The sequence below is a fragment of the Miscanthus floridulus genome, chromosome 18 (assembly GCF_019320115.1).
Source record: "Miscanthus floridulus cultivar M001 chromosome 18, ASM1932011v1, whole genome shotgun sequence".
Lineage (NCBI taxonomy): Eukaryota > Viridiplantae > Streptophyta > Magnoliopsida > Poales > Poaceae > Miscanthus > Miscanthus floridulus.
The window spans coordinates 34,475,177-34,496,696 of record NC_089597.1 but is presented as its reverse complement, the minus strand read 5'-3'; the positions used below and the strand labels follow the sequence as shown (position 1 = coordinate 34,496,696).

At 46.5% G+C, this 21,520-nt stretch overlaps 3 protein-coding genes and 1 long non-coding RNA gene across 7 annotated transcripts; 2 read left to right on the top strand and 2 right to left on the bottom strand.

Annotated features, from left to right (window-relative positions):
* Positions 1-2,372: 2,372 nt before the first annotated feature.
* On the top strand, positions 2,373-4,100 carry LOC136520032 (uncharacterized). Its single transcript, XR_010775124.1, has 3 exons — positions 2,373-2,513; positions 2,865-2,942; positions 4,022-4,100. It is a non-coding gene; the product is annotated as an uncharacterized lncRNA (long non-coding RNA).
* Positions 4,101-4,997: 897 nt separating this feature from the next.
* LOC136522866 (uncharacterized) lies at positions 4,998-8,993 on the top strand. 4 transcript variants are annotated; one of them, XM_066516663.1, is made up of 6 exons: positions 5,524-5,756; positions 6,271-6,320; positions 6,415-6,473; positions 7,425-7,560; positions 7,829-7,858; positions 8,713-8,993. In XM_066516663.1, exons 3-6 carry the CDS (start codon positions 6,457-6,459, stop codon positions 8,815-8,817), a joined length of 288 nt encoding a protein of 95 aa, XP_066372760.1. In that variant the 5' UTR covers positions 5,524-5,756; positions 6,271-6,320; positions 6,415-6,456; the 3' UTR covers positions 8,818-8,993. The 4 variants fall into 4 exon arrangements, 2 of the variants coding, with proteins under 2 accessions (XP_066372760.1, XP_066372759.1); XM_066516662.1 differs by having other exon boundaries at positions 8,708-8,993; XR_010775994.1 differs by lacking the exons at positions 7,425-7,560; positions 7,829-7,858; positions 8,713-8,993 and adding an exon at positions 4,998-5,062 and having other exon boundaries at positions 5,544-5,756; positions 6,415-7,164.
* Positions 8,994-9,909: 916 nt separating this feature from the next.
* LOC136522720 (growth-regulating factor 12-like) lies at positions 9,910-11,978 on the bottom strand. Its single transcript, XM_066516531.1, has 3 exons — positions 11,612-11,978; positions 11,429-11,514; positions 9,910-10,824 (listed from the first exon to the last, which is right to left on the bottom strand). The coding sequence occupies exons 1-3, from the start codon at positions 11,852-11,854 to the stop codon at positions 10,248-10,250; spliced, it is 906 nt and encodes a 301-aa protein (XP_066372628.1). The 5' UTR covers positions 11,855-11,978; the 3' UTR covers positions 9,910-10,247.
* A 2,456-nt stretch (positions 11,979-14,434) lies between these two features.
* Positions 14,435-18,135, bottom strand: LOC136520848 (protein trichome birefringence-like 1). The gene is made up of 5 exons (XM_066514513.1): positions 15,730-18,135; positions 15,442-15,634; positions 15,146-15,339; positions 14,904-15,062; positions 14,435-14,810 (listed from the first exon to the last, which is right to left on the bottom strand). The coding sequence occupies exons 1-5, from the start codon at positions 17,457-17,459 to the stop codon at positions 14,468-14,470; spliced, it is 2,619 nt and encodes an 872-aa protein (XP_066370610.1). The 5' UTR covers positions 17,460-18,135; the 3' UTR covers positions 14,435-14,467.
* Between the last annotated feature and the right edge of the window lie 3,385 nt (positions 18,136-21,520).

Genomic DNA, 21,520 nt, shown 5'->3' with positions numbered 1-21,520 from the left:
AAATTGGCGAGACTCCAGTCGGTCACAGTAACAGAAAAGAATTACGCTGTGTGAGTCAAAAGTCGGTTGGGAAAGAACAGATTCGCGTGCTGGCTCTATTAGCTCAAGGCATGCACCAGCATGTTTGATTTATCTCTCATATGAATCAAGCATGTAGTCCTCCAATTAATAATCCCTCGGTAAGATTAGATAATATAATTTGTTGGATTTTATTTGCTTGAACTATTATTATTCAATTGAAATCAAAGAAATATTAAGACCCAAATTAAATGTCAGGTGGAATAATAAAGTCTTAGTTCCATATGAAATTGTGACTAAAGATTGACTCGGCTTAAATAGATAACATAGTGGACACCCGTTGTGAAGTTGAGAGAGACGTGCATAGGCCAATCGCGCACCCGCGCATAGGCCGGCACCTCCTGCGCGCGGACGAACGCAGCCCAACTACGGCGGCCAGCAGCCTGGTCGCGCCACCCACTGAGACGACGATGACTGTTCCGAGTCCGACAAATCGGGCCGAGCCACCCAAAGTCCCAGGCTCTCAGCCCCGAGCGGCCGAGCCCACGCAGAGCGGGCTGCGGGCGGAGGCGGTTCCCTCCGGTCGGCTGGCGGTGTGGCAGCGCTCGGCGCCTAGAGCGGACCGTGCAATTTGGTGGGACTTCGGCGATGGACCAGGCCGGCGTCCGGCGTGCATGGTGAATGGACTGATGGTGCAGGTGCAGCGCGCGCGGCTCGTTCGGTTTTTGCCAGTCATCAGCGCGGCTCATCACGGTCCCGTCTCGGTTTGTCCTTGTCGTATGCTCGCGTCCCGTGCTAGTGCAGGAGCGTCAGAATAAAGTTGTGCTGCACGGCTCATCACGGTGCCGGGTACGTACTATACATAATACTCCTACTACTACTAGTACTAGTACTTGCTTCTCCTTCTAACAAGCGACAACTTAAGGCCTGTTTGGCTTGCCCTTCCTAGAGTTTTGTCGGCTAAATCTAACCTGTTTTAGGGTCTATTTGGTTCGGGATTGCTATCTGTTGCCCATGTGTTTCTTTTGTTGGCAGCACACGATTTTTTTGCTGCGTTCATCTGGCGATGGAGGGCTGGGAGCCACTGCTACTGTTTGTATTTTGAAAGTCGCGCCGGGTATCCGATGGGTCGCGTGGCTCCCTCTCTCCCTCTGTCCCAGAGCTCCGAAAAGGAGGAAAAAAGAACTCTCCATTTCCCCACTCGCTCCCTCTCTCCCGCTCGTTAGTGGGAGTGTGCGTGCGGGGCTACTAGCGCCGCTAGGGTTTCCGCGAGCACATCGCCGCCCGGCCGCGGGCGATCTGGGGCTCGATCCGGCGCCCGCCCTGACTCGGGTTCGCGGGGCGAGGGCATGGAGTCATCGCTGCGGATGCTGCGGGGCTTCGCGCTGCAGCGCCACGAGCAGCGGGTGGACCGGGACCGGGACCGCTGCCGGGGCCACTCCACCGCTGCCGCCGCCACGGCGGCGGACGAGCTCCTCGCGGCTGCCCAGGTGTGTGGACCTTGCCTCTCCCTTTCGCTTCGTGGGCGAGCGAGCGAGCCGGGTGGGTGGGTCAGTCTGTTGCGGGTGTGGAGATCTCGCGGGGGAGCTCCGGTTCCGCTTCTGGTTTTCCGCAGCAGCCATCACGGGTTGATGGATTCCGCGCGATTGGTTTTGATGGCCGGTTTGTAGTTCGGTTGTTGGTGTGTGAGAGTGTGGAGCATCGTCGCCGTGGGGATTGCATAAGAAATTCTAGTGTCCGGATCTGTGCTCAATTTCACAACACACGGTTGGATGTCGTTGGGATTCCACGGGGAGGAATGAGCTTTGCTTTGGGGTTGTTTCCTGGTGCGGTGGGAATCGTCCGCTCACATTTGGTTTAGCATAGTCTTGAGAGAGAATTTCCTTTGATCTGCTAGTGGCGTGATTTCAGCTCAACTTCTGTGGTTACTTGGCAGAGTCATGTTTGCTTTGGTTTTCATTGGGAAGCATTTTCTCCTGTTCAATGAGGTGGTAATCGAGTGATTATCATGCATGGATGCTTGTGTGTGGTGTCGCTTTGGTGGGAGATGCATTTATGCATTTGGCAGGTCTTTCTGCACTAGTGTAGTGGGGGCAGCAGCAGAACTCGTGATACTTCTGAATTCCTTACAGTAAATGAAAGTCGCATTTTGCCCAATTGGGACCTTGTCTAATCTAGTTGGATCTGACAAATGGGTGCCCCATTCCCAATCAGTTTGTTTCTCAAGTCTTCAATTGTTCAAAATTGAACTATTTTGTGTGGGTGTCTTAAAAACAAAAAGCAATGATAACCTAGCCCTGCTGTTTACCAGCTGTATAGGTTCATCAGAATACCATAATGGATGATGTTAAAACTTCTCTTGGTTCAAGTTCTGGGTCTGCTTCCTGCTAGTTTTGTTCTGAATTGTTGCTTTCTTTGACAGGATATGACAGATATGAGGAGCTGTTACGATAACTTGCTTTCTGTTGCTGCAGCAATTGCAAATAGTGCATATGGTAATTTTCCTGTCTAAAGCCCCCCATCTTCCCGAGACCCTTAATTAAGTCCATTTTTCCCCTTATATATGTCCAATGGCATTTCATGGAAATATTAGTTATTGGCTATGTTTTCTTTTATGTTTATTACTTAGGTTTGCACGTTGTTTTTTTAATATAAAATAGCAATCGCCCATCTCTCTAAAGATCACGCTGAACGTATTTAGAACATATTTCTCCTAATGATTTACTTAATCAAGCAGGAAATGCAAATCTTAAACACCTTAATTTCACCTAGCTGATATTGTGTTTGTGTAACCTCACTTCATTTGTATTTGTGAAATATTAACGTATAGATGGCGTTATATGCAGAGTTCTCTGAAGCACTTCAAGAAATGGGAACTTGTTTGCTTAAAAGAGTTATTACACCAAATAAGGATGGAATAAATGGTAATTATGTCATGTCTTGTTTTTTTTCTTTGTGAACATGCTTGTTTTGGTAATTGATGGCAATGCATGTGCATCATTATAATGCTTATTCTAGATTATGATAGATTATTGTCATTAAACTCATTAGAAGGGCAGGCCTGGTGCAGCGGTGAGAGCTGTCTCACTGAGTCACCAGGTCGCGGGTTTGAAGCAGCCTCTCCGCAGATTTTGCGGGGGAAGGCTTGCCTCGGTTTTTTCCTTTCCCAGACCCCACTCATGTGGGAGCCTCCGGCACTAGGTCTGTCCTTTTTTTTATTGTCATTAAACTCATTATCCTGAGGGTTTCAAAGCTATTAACTTGATATTCAGAAAGTCTTATACCAATGCCTGTATGGGGTCTCATGTCTATATAAGTTTTGGAGTCTCTTTTACAAATTTCCAGTCCTTTTGTAAAGTGGTGCAATTACTCTAGAAAAGGTATTTGGGTTTGGATGATACTGTTAATCCTCTTGTGATTGTTTGTCACAAAAAGGAAAAAAAATGCCATGTTACAAAACTTAGTTGAATAACCTCATGGTCTTGGATCTGCCGTTAGGCTCTTCAAGGAGGATGAGAGTGAGTTAACCAAAAATAAAATTACACTAGACATCTTCACTTCTGGTCACTAGACTGTCTTATTAAGAAAAAAAAGAAGACAAAGAAATATAACAAAGAAATATTTGTCTTTGTTTTTCTATAGTAAAAATTGTATTCTGTTAATTGTGATTGTGCCAGCACACACCTAGGACCTTCCTTGTTCTAAAATGTAGCTAATAATGGCATAAATGATCCTGTGATTTCAAATAGATGTTCCCCATCTCTTTGTTTTGCAGACTAACTCTTAAATATTAAGTCTTAAGTCACCATAGTGACCATTTGTCTTTATACTATGTGAGGGTGATCATGTAAGACTGTACCTTTTTCTATACTAGGTAACAGAAACCGACTTTCTATGTCCCAGTTTGTGAATCCTGGTTATTTTTGTGAAATGTTGCCAAAACTTCTTGTTCAAGTTCCAATTTGCATGCTTAGTGATATCGATATTACTCTAATGAATACAGAAAATGGCATCGGATTTCCTGGATAACTACATTGTCCTGGCCGTTGGAAGAGTTGGCTTAAGTACTGATTTGATTTCCGAGTGAGCTGAGTTTGTGCAGGAGGTAGATAAAAGAAGCTACCTGATGGATCTTCTTCATGCACAAAGAGATACAGGAAAGGTAATAATTCACTATCAGTTTTTTGTTCTCATAGTTTATATTTGTGTACTCATTTTCTTGTATCTTTTCTGTTGTACTAAACTCTCATGCTTGTCCTTGTGGAAACCAAGAGGGGTGCTAGATTATGATTCTTGCATCTTTTAACTGTATGTTGCATATACTATACAAGAAAGCTGTGTTTAGTATCCATTTCTTGATTGCAGATCTATAAGTAGTAAATTGCAATCAGCAATAATGTAAATTGCAAGTATCGGGCACCGCAATTGTAGTTCTGAGCGTATGCAATATGCTGGTGTTGAACCATCCAAATATTGATCTTGGTCAGTCCCCATGCTTCTTTCGTTTGCCTATATTTGTTACACCATTTGTAGGTGCTTACTACATCTAATCTATATATTTATCCCTCAAATTTTGAAGCTAGGAAATAAAGCTTCACTTGTGTGTGTGGTTAATGGAGGAGAATGGATAATACTTTATCTATATTCATGACAAGCAGCCAACTCCCAATAGTGTATGATGTCATCAAGTTCAATTATTTGGCTTGGTTGTTACTATTCTTCTTGTTGGTTTGTAAATAAATATGAGTATCCTGTCAACTATCGACTGTGTTCGATATTCTGTATTTTGTAAGATAACATTCATAAAATTTTTTACTTCAGAAGATAAATATGTCAGATATTTTTCTTGTCTGTTCTGCTTGAAGCTAAAACAACAACATTTTGGTGTGTTCGGTATATTAGTCTTTGTCTGTCCATCCATTTTCTCATCTTAATGCTTCAGCTGATCTGGCTTTGCTTGGTTATGTGCAGCTTCTGTAGGAGTGTCCTTGTGCTATGTTATATTCTACTTTGCTGTGACACAGACTTTAACCCTTATTGAATGGTAATATAAGCCTCTATAGGAGTGTCAAGTGCCAACTTTGTTCTACATGATTAGGTTATCTGTATAAAACTGCTATATATTGGAACATTGTTAGAATGTCATTTACTGATATTTGGGTAACTGTACTTATCACTCTATCTGTACTACTTGGAGTTTCATAATTGCAATCACCGATAATATAAATTGCAGATATTGGGCACTTCAGTTGTAGTTCTTAGCATATGTAATTTTAGATCTAGGCATATTTTAATTTAAGGTTTGTAACATCCTGCTCATTACAAGTCATCCTTGCTGGCTTTACCAATGTTGTGCATGTCTGCTTTATTTCCTAGTAGCAGTAGGTGCTGATGATGAATGCAGCTTTGGTTTCACTGCCTCACTAGGTTCTCAGGACCACACTACATCTTTCCTGTGAACCCTATTTGCTTTAGAAAACTGACAGTAAGCGAAAGGTATCTATTTGTCTTCCTTGATTTTTTAGGTTAACACCAGCGGATAGTTTATTGATCTGGCTGAGATGGTGGGTCGAGTTGATTTTAACAAGACAGTTGAATACTTGCAGTAGGACAAGTGGACTGGTTGGTTTCCTGTCAAGTGGCACATTATGAAGGACATTCCTAACAGCTTGTTGAAGCACATCATTCTTGAGTATAATGAAAACAAACCAGTTACTAACAGCAGACACACGCAGGAGGTGAGTTAAGTTGCTTTTAGTTTTTCTCTTGTTTTATCAGTTTCTCCACTGATTGTTGATGGTTTCACATTGTAGTAGAAATTCTTGATATGCATGAATCAGGAAGTCAGTACTCTCTTAAGATAAATGGAAAATTGCTATGTCTAACTCTTTTAATGTTGCGGTAGCTAAGTTTTCCCATATTTTTTCATGGTGTCTGCAGGTTATCTGTCTAACTCTTTTAAGTGTTATCTGTGATTTGTGCCAACACATTTCATTTTTGTTTATTGTGGTTTGTGATTTGTGCCAGCACAGACATTGCCCTTGTCTTTTCATAGAAAAAAAATTGTTATTTGTGATTTGTGCCAACACATTTCATTTCTGTTTATTGTGATTTGTGATTTGTGCTAGCGCGGACAATAATTTTTGTCCTTGTCCTTCCATAGAAAAAATTGTTATTTATGATTTGTGCCAACGTATTTCATTTCTGTTTATTGTGATTTGTTCCTGATGTCGTAGTGAATTCATCATGCAGGCAGCGTCTTGAGGCAGTTCTGCTAGTTCTGCTAGGACTAGTAAAAGAAGGTGAGGAACAGCTGCAATAATGTGGTGGTTTGGTTGTTTTTGTTTTGGTTCACAATTTTGTTGTTCTGAATCACTCAGTCTGCTAAACATGCAGGCAGTGTCTTGAGGCACAAAGTGCAGTTCACCTGGAGTAACCATGAGGATAATGCCGAGGTATGTATGTCCAGCCCTGAATTTCGTGAACTTGCTGTTGTTTTTGTTACTCCAAACCAGCTATGTAAATTCATCACTCTTTTTATGTACACATTCTGTGCTGTTTAATTGTACTGTGAGCAGGCTCCACATTCATGAGCTGGATTCTGTATTCATATACATATACAGTATAATTACATTAACAACATGTAGTATTTTCACTATTTGAAACATGCAATTTTCATGTTCTTGTTTTGTAATTTTTGAAGATCATAATCATTGTGTATTTTTTCACCGAGAACATCTCATTATGTGTGAGTAAATATTTTGTTTCGTAGTAATTTCATCGATATAATGCATTACACTTAATCATTTTTTCATGTTCTTTGGATGCTATGCTGGAAAGATGGTGTCATTTGTTTTTGAACTCATTCCCCGTCTAGTTTGGTGAGTGCCTTTGGTTGGTGTTGGTCATCAAATTGATTGTAAAACAGGTGTTGATGAGATTGATTGGCGCTGATGAAACCATATACTCGAATTTCGTGGATACATTGCATTGGTTAGAAAACACAGATGTACTAGAAATGATTGTGGATAAATTTAGCTCATCAGTAAGTACACTTGATCACTCAGTAACATAGTGTTATACGACATTTGTTGGGGACTAAACCATGTCATTATTAAGCTTTGGTGTGTGTAGAGTGTGTGGGTGTTTGGGTTCTTGTCCTATATTTTCTTCTTAATAATAATGAACCGCAGCTCTCCTACGTTTTCGCGAAAAATGTCATTATTATGCTATACTTGCAGTGGTTATGGAGGTTGGTTTGTTGTCTCAGTAGAATTCATATGTTTTTTGATATATTTCTAGTAAAAGGCTCATATCTATGTTGCCTTGATCAAACAGGACTCTCCTGAAGTGCACTGTAACTTGTATATTTCTTCCTGACCGTTGGCTAATGTTTTATGCTACAGCCATCCAACTTCTCTTCGTGGGAGGGATAGCGATGACGACGACTTCCGAGACAGAGACTATGATGTGGCAGCACTTGCTAATAATCTGAGTCAGGCATTTCGATATGGGATATACAACAATGATGACATTGAAGAGGTGATTTTCGTTAGTTTTTTAGCAAGATTTTCTTGAGTTTTGAACATCATGTTCTTTTGTAGCATGCTATAATTTTGTAGAGTGGTATTTAGAAAAAAAGTTGTGTTCAATTTCTGAATCTGTTATAATATCTTCACTGTTGCTATTTTACAACTAAACATTTCAACCATGTAAAACTAAAACCTTGGGATTCTCCCAGATAACTGTAATATACTAATATTACCTTCATTACTAACATTATAACGTATTTCATGTTTGATTATTGCAGGCACAAGGATCCCACGAACGAGATGATGAGGTATGCTTACGGTACTACTTAATAATTGCAATTAGCAATGCTGTAAATTGCAAGTATTGAGCTCTGCAAATTTAGTGCTAAGGACATGTAATATGTCTACTTTCAAGGGTTGACTATTAGTAAGGAAATCATTCTTCCATAAGAATCCTTCCAACTTTGTTTACTTGGGTGGTGTGTAGTGGGTTGTACATGGTGTAGTTTACTTGAGTGGTTTTTCACATTTTCTAGAATTGCGTAATGTCTTACTGGGCCATGACTTTTCCTTTGTTTATTCCAATTTGTGTGGCCAACACCATAGTTAAATTAGTAATAATGCTAGTATTTTTCTAATAGCTAGAGGCAAATCATTACTGAAGCTGCACTTGCAGGTCAATGCTCAGTATCTAGCCCTTGAAAGTTGATAGCAGAGGCAGAAGTGTCCTTCAGTATTGTTGTTGATGTGTCTTTTAAGCTCTGTAACCTCATGCAAAGCTAACCTGCGCTTCACATACAGTTTACTACCATGTTTCAGAGATTTCAGGCTACATCCCTTAATAATAATTTAACTAATTCTTGGTAGGAGGCCGTTAGAGATTTTAGACATTTATCTTCAGTGCTTGTCATAGATCTGCTAGATTTTTAGACATTTATCCCGACACATTTTAGAAATTTGCTAGTACAGGATGATTGAGTCCTGCACTAATGAAATGTAATAGTTTAGTTTGTTTTTCTTTCTTTCTGACATGTACTACAATTTGGTAGGTTGATTGAGTCATGTACTCATTAGTTGTATACCCTCACAAGTATGGTTTCATTTCGAGGACTCTTTGTGAAGACAATGACCCAATGGAAGTGTTGGTTCTGTTGCAGGTTAGTCTTCCTCGTTCCACTTGTCTTTGTCTTGTGGGGGCATTTGTGAAGAATGTAGAGTGCTCACTTATTGGATTACAAGGTTCTTGTTTCTATTCAAGGATAGCTAACATTAGTTCTCTTGTAGATATATTCTCAGGCAGTTAGACTGACTAGCCGCTCTATAGTTGAGTGAACTGTAGTTATTTGTGAATGTTTTTTTGATATCATATGAGGAGTGTCATGGCCTGCTTTGATAAGCAGGTTGGATTAGTGGTGTAGATGTCGTCCAAGTTATTTAGTGATTTATTAAGGTGGATTATGTATTTATATACATATAAAGTATAATTGCAATAACAATATGTATTATTTGCACTATTTGAAACGTGCAATTTTTATATTTCTGTTTTGTAATATTTGAAGATGATATTCATTGTACATTTTTTTCAACGAGAACATCTCACTATGGGTGAGGAAATATTTTTGTTATGTTAATTTCATCAATATAATGCATTACACTTAATTTGCATATAAAATTGTGCAAAATCTATCAGCATATGAAATAGTAATTGGGTGCTCTGAGCTAATTTTGATTTGTGGCAGAGTCGTTATTTTGTCAATAAGCTTGTACGTGTGTTTACTAGGCCAACAGTTGCTAAAATGAGCAAAACTTCAATTAGCGGTTATCGGTTTGTCCGGTCGTTAGGCTTCGGCGGGTCTGGTAAGGTTTGATGGGTTTGATTCACGGACCTGTTAACATTGCTGCGCACAGAAACAACCAGAACAGAATTAGACGTTGAATCCAGAATTCATGTGCTAGCTTTTTAAAAAACACATGGTTTTTCCTCTATTACAATTCGTGTATTTTGGAGCTAAAAAACACCCATGTGCTCCCTCCTAAAATTTAGTCTCATCTAGTCATTTTTCACCCAAACATTAGGATTACATAAGACTAAATGTGCTTTAGCCAACTAGTCACTAAATTATTACTAGAAGAGACTAAACCTCATTTTTTAGTCACTTTGGAGCAAACACCCTAACTATTTAGTCACCCAAATCAAACACCCAATGACTAAAGTTAGTCGAGTTTATGTGACTAAAGTTTTGAAGGGGGAACAAACAGGCCTTACACTACTACTGCTGCTGTATCGGGTCAGCAAAAGACAGTTTGAGGTGAAAAAAAAGGAAGAGAACATGTTCGAAAAGGTGTGCCCGTAGCATTATTGATTGATTGAATCCCAACTGCGGTTCTCCGTTCCTCTACATTTTCTCGCGCTTTCATGAGCAGACCAAGCGCCTCCGCAATTTTTAGATTTTTTTACAGTTGCACGAAACTTTGCATATATAGCCACCCGCAATAATTCTGGCACGGCAGTAGAGAGACCCACCACGAACGCCGCGGGGTTTCTCCACTGTGCGTGCACCTGCGCCATGCCACCGCCGACATTCACAGTCCCACAAAACGCGGCGAGCGATTCACATCGATCGCCGACGACCGCCGGCACAGATCCAAAGTCCAAACCAAAGAATTCCGCGGTTCCGATCCTTCTCCATCGCGCGCCTAGCAGCCCGGCAGGCTCGGCCCCTCGGCCTTGGGCGGTGGCGCGGCGGCGGTGGCGACAACGTCTCTTGCTGCGCCCACCGCCACGACGGTGGCGGCGATCCTGGCCCCGTGCTCGGTACGCCCGAGCCGGCCGACGCCGGCGTTGCCGCCACCCCGCGCCGCGGCTGCCGCGGCCGCGCTCCGCATGCGGCCCTTGCCGAGGTGGTGCTCGCAGAGCGAGTATCCGACCAGCGTCGGCTGGCTGCACCGCCACCCACGCCCGTTCACGCGGCTGCACCGCGACCCCTCCAGCAGCACCGCCGGGCCCCGCCGCTTCTTGGCCCCGGCGCCGGTGCCGGTGCCGTTGCTGGTGGCCTGCTTCTGCTTCTTCCCCTCGTCCTTGACGACGGCCGCCGCGGCCACGGGCGGCGCCGACGCCGCCGCAGGCTGCTGCACGAAGCCATTGCTCGTCACCCGTTCCTCGGTCGCCTTCACTGCCACCGGTGGCTCGTACCTGCCGCCGACACCACCGGTGCACGCCGCCCCGCCGCCGTCCTTGTGCTCCGAGCCGCCATGGCCATTCGCCGCGCTGAATCTGCAAGTGCAGACATACGGGCGGTAAAGAAACTCAGCCAAGTAACATTAATATAACACAGGTAGATGGTGGCAATGGCAACGCAAACGCAATGTGCACGCAATGGTTGCGGACGTGTACCGAGCGAGGCCAAGCAAGATCACGCGTGAATGCAACCAAACCCGGCAGGCGCTGCTAGGCTTCCCTGTGATCGACACAAGTAGCACCCCCAGAGTGTGAAGCAACCAAAACCAGGAGAGGACGGCATGGGCAAGGGAACACAGGAATCATGCGCCGCGGATGGATGGATCATGGTCATGGGAGGACGTGCCTACAGGAGTGTTTTGTCTGACCTGACTGCAGGGGGGAGGTGGTGCACTAAAATAATTGGATCCATGGCGTCCCTCCCTCATGGGTCAAGCACTCGAGCTGGCATTGCATCGCACACTATGAAACAGTCCAACAGAGGGAGATCAAAAGTAGGAGAGCGGAGAACCTAGTTACTAGCATGCTTTCCATTTGTTTTTTCTTATTATATTAGGTACGTGAGACTCTACCTATTGTGCCGTCAAAATTGCGAAGTTGCTAGCAGTCTCTTTAATTTTGGCAGTTGTTTAATCCGTACCTCATGCGACCATCATCATCATCAGCGCCATGCTGTGCACCACCACCCATGCTCCTGCCGCCGCAATCCACCACCACATTGTCGTCCTGCCGAGTCAGGAGCCACGGGGAAAGCAACGGATTCAGCTAGATCTATAGCCATCTCCTCTGTGAGTGCAAGAGCCACCAGACCAAAGAGACATACCTGGGGCAATGCCAGGCGCCTGGCCACTCCAGATTTCTGCCCGAGAACAAGATCCGCACTACTCGCATGCAGCAGCTTCGCCTCGCGATCCTCATCCTCGCCGCCTGCAGCCAACAGCCACCCACCACGGTTCCTCGCGGCGGCTTTCAGCGGGGTCTGCGGCGCCGTGGATGCGGCCCCGGCCAGATCTGAGCTGGCCGCCGCCTGCAGGGAGGACGGCTGTGGCCTCCGCCTGATCCTCATGGATGGGGGGAGGGTGGAGAGGGGGAGTGAGAGAGAGAGAGAGTGAGGGGCAGGCAATGGAGATGGAGATTTGGGGAGGGTGCAAATTAAAGGGCGAGGGCTTTTGGTCCCGGCTTGCCTTTTATGCCTGCCTGCCTGCCTCCTCAGTCCTCAATCCTCATGCCTGCATGTATTTAATTTATGGGGATGATGCAGTAATAAGCTGTGTAGTACTATGGAATAGTGGTAGATGGTGCAGTTTTCGGCACTGGCCTGCTGTCTTGGCTTGGCGGGGCATGCACGCCACATGCGCGTGCCCAGAACCGGACGCCGTCGCCTGGCCGTCGGATCGCCAACCGGACGGCGCAGATCGACCCCGACGACGTGGTCGATCCGCGAGGCCTGCTGGCTGCTGATCCCTGCCCACTGGTGTAAGGAACTGGCATAGCGGCATGTGCCTCTGGAGGCCGGAGCTCCGGTGTATCCTGTGTGTATGGGGATGTAAAACTACAGTCTACATTTTTTTTTCCTCATCGAATCTTCTCTGGCTTTTGGTTGGTTGGTATGGAACGGTCAGATCAGGGTGGGGCGGTGATTTTTAGTCAGATGGAGCAGCAGTGGCAAGAACTGGGAGCGAACAGGGGAGTAAAGCAAAGGTTGGGCGCTGTCAGGGGAGCATGTGTGGTCGACGCATCCAGCTTTTGGGCAGCATGGCGGGGCAGGAGGAAGGAGCCAGTGACAAATGAATCATCTCGCCTCTGCTGCGGGCCGGCACCGGACAGTTGGCACCCCATACATAGACGGCGCATCGTGGGCATTTCCGTCCCGGTGCTAATGCTCGGCTCGACCATCGCAACTGGATCGATCGATCCATCCAGATTGTGGCCCGGCTCTGGGCAGCTCCGACTCTCGCTGCCGAATCACTGTAGCTGAACTATTCATCGAAGCCGTTTTTTTTCTCCTCCTTTCTTCTCACTGACACCGCCGGAGCCGAAGAAACTCATTTTTATGGCTCCCGTGGCTCCAGCTACAGTGTAGGTGCCGAGGACGCGAGAGCCCGGCCGCCTTAGTCTACTCTACTGCTTCTACTATAGTTGCATGGCTTGGCTAACAGATCGAACGGGAGGAGGACACGGTCACACGGCAAAATTGCCGCTCTGGCGGTTGCCTTGCAAACCGGTGTATCTCCCAGTACGGCAGTACAGCGTGAAGATACCTACCTGCCTGACTTGAGGGAGGAAAGGAGGATATGGGCGAAAGGAACTGTGCAGAAGGGCCCTTCGTGGGCTAGAATGACGCTTGCGTGGATGCAGGCTCTTTGGCCCATGGACTTTTGCACTGTCACAGCTTCACGGGATGTGGCTGTACAAAAGGGCCTACGTGGGCTGGAATACTAGCTCACAGCATAGGCAGTGATGTACGTCGTCGTGGGTTTTTGTGCTGTTGCGGAGCAGAGAGGTCTGATGCGATTTGCCGAGTTCAGTTCATGAGTCTATGATGCTGAACTATCACTGCTCCTTGGGGCCGGCCAAGTATCAACAGTGCAGACATTTTTGTTAGAATTTCAAATTCATTGAAGAAGCATTCAGTAAGAACAGCTCTCAGACCATCGAAACATCCAGTTTAAACACAGCTTGCAGATCATCGAAGCATTCGGTGAAAACACCTTGCAGAACATCGATCATTCGGTAAGAACAGCTCGCAGATCATCGACAGGTTTATAAAGAACAGCTTGCAGATTATCAGTATGTGCATAAGAATGAGGCCTGAGCATAATACTCACCACAAAACTATCCCTAAGCCTGAATACAAATAACACAAGTTATCTTATCTGAGGAAAGCAGAGAAATCATGCCACTTGCTTCCTTGACTCTGCAGACGAATTGTCTTACTGGCTTACTGCAAAATGTCGACAGACTCAGCCGCAAGTGGAGACCAGGATTTCTTTGCGAAAGGCAACAAATGCAGACCAGAACTTAACCTCGTAAGGTCAAACAGCTGGGCACACTAAAAGCATCTGCTCAGCGCCTAACCTTCTCCGGCAGATGTCCTTCAAGCTTTCAATATACATCATAAATGGCATCAAGAACATACATATCTGCTTAGGACAAAAATGCCAGCAATGGCGTGGGTGTCTATACATAAACTTTGGACAAAAATAATTGCTAGCACTAGTGCACATGGCTATACAGAACCATTTTTCAACCTTATAAACAGTTAGGCACTGCATCCTCCCACTGTCACATCAACCCCTACAAATAAATTTGGTACTACAAATTATGTGATTCACCCAACCAAACACTCCATCCACACAGCAGCTTCCTTGATGATCAGAAACATGCATGAGAACAGGAAGGGAATCACAGAAGACATAGGAGCATCTATATCATCACATCTATACTATTCTTTATTTCAGATTAGCACTAGATATGAACTTTACAATATGATGTCCCCGAAACCTCTGCTGAAGAATTTGTGTGGGTATTGGGAGGTAGCATGGACAACTTTACTCTATATATGGATTTAGGAAAATCCTCGGTCTCATGCCGACCTTACTTTCATCACCGTGTTGACTATTATCCTAGAAAACAACAGATCATATATAGGCACACAGCAAAAAAACAGTAGTTGCCTTTATTGTTGGCGCATTTGATGCTGCCTGATCAAAAGTTGAGCATAAACCAGTTCATTCCAGGAATCTGGTACTCCAGGAAGGCACCAGTGGCTGCAGTCCTGATATCTTTCCGGCGATCTCCTCTCCTCATCAGTAAGGTTCTGCTTGCGGTAGATGGAAGGGTGTGCATCCTTTCTGTAGTCAGTCATTCTCGTTATGTTCAAATAAACAACAGGAGTTTTCATCTTGTGGATCACATCTTCCAGAATGCTCATCTTTGGTGGGTAGGTTGAAAGGTACTGTTCATTGGTTATTGGTTCGCTCTCCTTGTCACAGCTACCGCCTGAATTCCATTGGCCGCCACTACATAGTGGAGATGCACAGCAAAATATTTGTTCAGTTGACCAAGATCAAATATATCATGTGGTAATTTGCAATATAAAAGGTGATGCACACCTAAAATGAGATGCTGAGTAGCCTCTGAATAACACAGCAGTTTTTCTGGGGTTAACATTGGCATCAATCCACTTGGACCAGGTGAGAAGAGCTTTATGAAAGGCATCCATGACATTTAGCTCATTATACACATAGTTACCTTCCTGATAGTAGTCCTTCCTGTGGCACATTAAATCTGTCATCAGTGTTTAAGCAATAATGAAGTGGAGATTCTTGTTCAACCAAAGAACAAGGTGAGTTACCCAAGAGCAGTTTTCTCATGTGTCCACCAATGCCCAGTATTGAAAATGAGAAAGTCTGCATCCTTGTACTTCAATGATGATTGCTCGACCAGATCAAGCCTGAGAGTTTCCTTTTTCTTTCCACTGCTCACTTGCATCTCCCATTCCTGGACTAGGAATGGGGAGCGGAAGAACTCCACGCTGCAGTGATAATCCTGAATGACACGAGTGGAAAAGAAAATTAGGCAACAATACTAAATAGTTAAATCAACAAACATGTGCATAGTGTAGAATCTGAACTTCAAAGATTATAATACCGTGAACAGGAAAGAGTATGAGCCTTCGGTCTTAAACTCACGCCTGCCAGATGCCTCGAAAACCTTCCTCTTGTCTTTGACAGAATTCCTCAAAATGCACACAAGGGATTCCCACATGTTCCTATTGAGTGAATCACCAACGAAAACAAGTCTTTTTCCTCTCAGCCTCTCCAACATATCGGTTGGGTTCAATCTGAAATGACACAAACATGATCTTGGCAAATTACAAACCAAGCTTGAAATGAAATCATTAAAATCACCGCAATTTTCTAATAACGTCATCCGCACCTTGGGATACTGCATCCACTGGGTTGCCAGCGGAGCTTCTGGTAAGCTAGATCTCGCCGACCGTTGAAATAGCAGTCAAAGGGCTCATCAATGTGAGGACATGATCCCTCAGGGTAGAGAGGGTATGAGTCATCCCTAACCCAATTCCCATGGAACATATCGCAACTAGCCACTTCCTTGAACCAATCAGCTTTCTTATTTCCACCAGAACCACCATCCTGTTTTATTGATGACCTGTTACCCTTACTGTAATTTCCAGATTTTGAGGAGTTTGCTTGGGCCGAATGGTTCTCTGATGAACCAGCACTGCCCTGAGCAGCATCTCCCTTCGGATTATTCACTGTATCAGTGCTCCCGCTGGGAGCAACTTGGCTCTGGGTCTGTTCCTGATTCTTCACAGGGGGAGACGCTACAACTGTGTTGTTGTTCCTGGGAGATCCAACATCTTTCTGCCCTACCAATGCCAGACTCCCAGTTTGATTACTAGTTGGAACGACACTCACATTTCCCTTACTGCCCTCAACTTCGCCATCTCCAGCATTGCTCTTTACTGGACTAGAACTTCCAGGTGATTGATGGCTTGCATCTCCACTTCCACTGTCTGGTTGAGCATCTGAACTCGAACTCTCACTGGTCACAGCCATTGTATCTTTACTCTTCCCCAAACTAGAACTTACATCTGATGTATGGCTTGCATCTCCATTTGGATTTCCTGGCTGAGCATCTGAACCTTTATTCAGATCAACCTTGGTAGCAGTGCCATTTCCAGAAGAACCCCTGCTCCCGGCTCGAACAGCATCTCCAGCATGAGGCTTCACAGTGCTGCTATTTCCAGCAACCGAACCACTGCCTGAAACGCCACTTCCACTCCCTGCCAGATTATTAGAAGATCCAGTGCTCAAATCTACCTTCCCCAAGCTGCCACTCCCCGCAGAACTATTGGTGGAAACATCACTTGCAACTTTGGCCTCAGCTCTGACAGTGCTGCCATGTCCGGCAGCAGCATTGCTCAGGGCTCCGCTTCCACTTCCCGACTGCTTATTAGACCCATCGACGCTATTGTCGCCGACCTCCGCGGCGGCTCCATGTACGGGTGAACTACTGGCCGGGGATCCACTGCCGCCTCCCGTGGAAACGCCTCCGTGGCTTCGTTTATTCAGATCCACCGCGTCGTTCGGAGCACCGTCACTTGAGGCGGAACTGTTCGTTGGAGCTCCGCCTCCGCCAATGCCAGTACCGGCCAAATCGGCTGCCGGAGGCACTCTCCCAGCGCCCGCATTGCCGATCGGAGCGGCGCCTCCACTTCCCAGCTGCTTACTAGACCCAGCCGTGGCAGAGCTGTTGCTTCCCGCCGCGCTCCCGACTTGCACGGTGCTCGCATCCCGGGTCACCTGGCCACCGCCTCCGCCCGATCCGCCGGACGTGACGCGCAGCGGCTCTGGCGAGGGGGCGGGCGAGTCGGCGGGCAAGATGGACGAGAAGAGGCTGGAAATCTGCGAGCGGTACGGCGCCGTGGACGCGTACACTCCGCCAAACCACGAGGCGCCGGCGCCGGAGCCCGCGGAGGAGGGAGGCGAGGCTAAGGCGACGTAGGCGGTGAACGCGGCGAAGGCGACCGCGAACGCGTACAGCGTGAGCCTCGCGCGGCGCCGGGAGCGGCCTCCGAGCGGGCTGAGCGGTCCGGCGTCCGCGCACACCAGGCCGCCGCTCTGCTTCCACAGGCTCTTCATGCCGCCCGGCCGCGGCGGCGCCGGGCTCCGGTGTGCCGCGCTCCGGGGTGTGGAGCGCGGCAAGTGGAGGAGGCGGAGGCGGAGGCGACTAGCAAGCGAGAGTGGCCGTGGTGGTGGTGGTGGGCTGGTGGCGGTTGGGGTGAGATGGCGAGTGGTGCTTTGGAGAGGAAGGGGTGGTGGGCTGGTGGCTATAGGAATTTTGGTTGGGTGCCGAAAACTAACAAACCCACTACTAATCCGTTTAGATTTTGTGGACTGATGAGGGTCAGCGGAGAAACTGCAAGATTGCGCTGGTCAAAATATAGTAGAGAAGCAAGCGGTAGCCCACGAAGAAATGTCTCATCTCATCACTTTACGAATTTATGGTTGACTTTCCTTGTTGGCTACCCCTTCTTCAGGAAAAAAAAATCAATTATAATATTCTTCCAAAAAAAATAAAATTCTAATATAGGGAGTAATACAGAGTCAAACCATATTAAATCTGATCAAGTTTATATGAAAAAAATATCTAATGATACCAAATAAATATCACTAGATTCAGTATAGAACATATATTCACAGTACCTTTGTTTGGTATCACAAATATAAACTCACTTTTCTATAAACTTAAACAAACTTTAGATAGTTTGACTAAAGACCTTGAACTACTTCAGCAGTACTTTTCAGCGAAAGAATAGTGTTTTTCTCTCATAACAAATCAGCATAAGCCAAATTCCAGCGAAACGAACAGGGCATATATATCCGGATCCAGAAAAAATACAAATGATAATTTTGTTGTCATTATTTGCTTGGTATAGATAAGGAACTAAGGGCCTACTTGATAGAGCCTCACTTTCAGTTTCTTCGAACAAATTACGTGGATTCCTACAATAGTTAAAATACAACTAGCAATTGATTGGGTTTCAAAGAATCATTTCTCCATTTACACTACAAAAGAGCTATAAAAAAAACTCCAACTACTCCCCATTCATCAGCACCGATTGCCTCTCACTTGCTCATCACTGTATTTTTCCATCAGAATCACCTCAGGAATCAGGAAGTGGCCAAACTGGCTCTAATGTGTAGCTTACATGGGAGGGGCACGTGTGGAAACACTAGGGATGAAAACGGTACGGATATTTTCCGACCGTATTCGAAACCGAATCCGTTTAGAGGGGTTGAGATCTGTCCGTATCCGAGTTCGGATATCCAACATCCGATACCGTATCCGTATCCGAATACTCAAATCACATATTTATGATGTCGATATCCAATCGTATCCTATCCGACATAGTTGACACTATCCGTATTCGAATCTGAATCCGGACAGAAATATAAAAACAAATGTAATATCGGTGATATCCGTCCGTATCCGATCCGTTTTCATCCCTAGGAAACACAGAGGGGTAAATCAGGTGGTGAGGACCATTGGTTCCTTTGGTCGACAAGCATGGTCATCATACGAAGTGATACCAAGATCACTTTTCTTTGTCGTGTGTGTATGGAATAATATGATATACAAGATGAAATATTACGGATGGAAATCAAAATAACTAAAACTTGATCCCAACATTGGATATGGACAAGGGACATAATTTAGTGCAGGGGGGCCTGAAAATGAGTTCTGAATGGATGATTTTGTTGGGACATATTTTGTGTGGAATCAAAGGGAACGGACACACGCCTAAAAGAAAAGTATAGCATGACAGTGAGACAAACATCGTCGGACGTCAAAATATGTTAATTACGCGTGGTAGCAACAGCCAATGGCAAAAATTGTGAGCATCTTGATCTACTTGGAGTTCCATCGCACAGGTTAGAGAATGCATGGCTAGATACAGCCTATTTTGACTTAGTATGATCGAAGTGATTTTGAAATAATGTGATCCACACCACACCAACGGGCACAGGAGTCACCCAATAAAACAGGCAATGGAAGCAGGGTCTCCCGGTGCACTGCTTGTGAGCGCGGTGGTGTACCGGGGACATCCCAAAAGCCGCGTTATAATTGGAGGGTGGATTTTGCACACACGTACCTGTGGCCGCCAGGCCTATCATGGTCGTAGGAGCGCGCTAAGATTCGGACACAGCGAATGTGTCGGTTTGTTGATGCTGACGGAAGGAACGCGGGGCTCGGTCCAGCAATGGCGCCCCTACCCCAACCCCGTCCGGCCGCCCGCTCCGGCGGCGTCACCGGCGCCTCCGCCTCGCTGCCATCTCTCCCATCCCCGCCACCGGGGCTAGGGCGGTGGTAGATGAGCTCGAGGTTGTCGGAGCCCGCGACCGAGCGCGGCGGAGGCCGGCGCGGTGCCGAAGCTGCAGCTGCCGGGTTTGGGGCGGCGTCGGCTTGAGGAAACGAGGCCATGGGCGGCGACGACAGAGGAGAGAGAAGAAATGCTTGAAGATTCATGCTGCAAAGGTTAAAAATGGCCGAGATAAAACGTGCGCCCACAGATACGTGTGGTCCTGCTTTTCCCGTTATAATTGCTCCATGCTGCTATATTTGCGGGTCCTTCTTGATCGGGTGCGGCTCGCGACGCGCATGCCATGTGTTTCGAGTGTGCATACGATTCAGGGAACAGACTGGTGGGACGAGCGGATCGAACGGACGGACGGGGCGGCGGGCGTATCGCGCTCTTGGGCTTCATGGGGGACAATTGGACGCGTGGCGTTGTCCTAATCATGGCGATGACTCCGTCCGATCGGGGGAAAAAAAAAACTGGTGCAGTACTGCACTGCGCTGGATCTTGCGTTGTCTTTGACATAAGGGAAGTACAACGCGTCTGTAGGAGCCGTCTCCATGAGGCAAGATTTGCAGAAAGCACCCTCGTAGGCAATAGACAGGCCGAGGCCGTCGTCGTGGGCTCGTGCTCCCATGCCGAATCGACGCTCAGATTACCTGTTGTACCAATCCCGTCGATGTAGCAACAGATCGGTAGATCCCGCGCGGCCCCAACACAGGAGAAGAAACACGCGAGCTCTGGCACATGAGGAGATGTACATGGCGTGCGGAGGTAGGAGCGCTGCAGCAAAGCCCTAAGAGGAGGAGATCGACCTAGCTACCCATTGCATTGCCCCTAGACGCCGGCTCGAGGTCGCCGCCGTCATCATCCACGGGACACGGGGAAAAAGCTCCTCTTGCCGCATAGACCGAGCTAGCCGTCAACCTAGCTGCTACTCACTGTGCCCGGCCAAGCTTCGCCTCGCCGCACAGATTGCTCCTCATCGCCGAGCTATGAAGGAAATAGTAGAGAGAAGAGGGAATATTTCTTTAGTGATGCTTCGAGGGAGCAGCCAAGAGCCTTGCTATCTTTTATCCGGTTTTTATTTTTACGTGAGTTAAACTTATATATGTATCTCTGATTTTGATAGTCAGCCTGTTCGCTTGTTGGTTTCAGCCAGCCCAAATCAGCCAGCCAACAGTGTTTTCCTCTCACAAAAAACCAGCACCAACCAGCCCAAACCAGTATGAATACCTTATTTAATTTATGTTTGATCCATTTTTTTATCAAATAGCAACACAATTGTTACAAAAATAGTCTTCGTAATTAATCTTGATTACGAACAAAACATTAAACAACTTACAGACAGTCTATTGTATAACATGTCTTTTTAGTTGTCTGTACGTCAGATTCAAGACTCATACAGACGACCCTCTGTCTATGGGTTGAACACGCCCTAAGGGCATGTACAGCATGTCATCGAGACCCGTCTGTATCTCGTGTATTTTGCAAAAGCCCCCCTCGCGAGCTAGGATCGAGGCGAGGTCGTCGTCTCGTGAGACGACGACGACGGCTCGTGCTCCCAGGCCAAGTCGCCCGGTGGAGGACGCGCTGTACGGGATTGCCGTCTACAAGCGCCAAGGCGCGGGATCCAGCATGCCGCATGGGAGAAGCAAGCATCGCACCAAAATATCCCCTCCCCTCCTGAAGCGCACCTGGTCGGGCGGCCGCTGGGCCGCGAGCTCCCCTGGCCGGGAGGCCGCTACACTGCACGCTCCCCTGACCGGGCGGCAGCTGTGCCATGAGCTCCCCTGACCGGGCGGCCGGGCACCCCGCTCCCGTGGCAGGGTGGGCCGTGCA

Coding starts and splice junctions, on each gene's coding strand:
- LOC136522866 (XM_066516662.1), top strand. Junction 7,561..7,828: donor ACAATGATGACATTGAAGAG/GTGATTTTCGTT, acceptor TGATTATTGCAG/GCACAAGGATCCCACGAACG. Junction 7,859..8,707: donor CCCACGAACGAGATGATGAG/GTATGCTTACGG, acceptor GTTCTGTTGCAG/GTTAGTCTTCCTCGTTCCAC.
- LOC136522720 (XM_066516531.1), bottom strand. CDS start 11,854: ATGAGGATCAGGCGGAGGCCACAGCCGTCCTCCCTGCAGGCGGCGGCC. Junction 11,515..11,611: donor GGCGCCTGGCATTGCCCCAG/GTATGTCTCTTT, acceptor CTGACTCGGCAG/GACGACAATGTGGTGGTGGA. Junction 10,825..11,428: donor GATGATGATGGTCGCATGAG/GTACGGATTAAA, acceptor CTGCACTTGCAG/ATTCAGCGCGGCGAATGGCC.
- LOC136520848 (XM_066514513.1), bottom strand. CDS start 17,459: ATGAAGAGCCTGTGGAAGCAGAGCGGCGGCCTGGTGTGCGCGGACGCC. Junction 15,340..15,441: donor CATACTCTTTCCTGTTCACG/GTATTATAATCT, acceptor CGTGTCATTCAG/GATTATCACTGCAGCGTGGA. Junction 14,811..14,903: donor TACTCAGCATCTCATTTTAG/GTGTGCATCACC, acceptor TCCACTATGTAG/TGGCGGCCAATGGAATTCAG.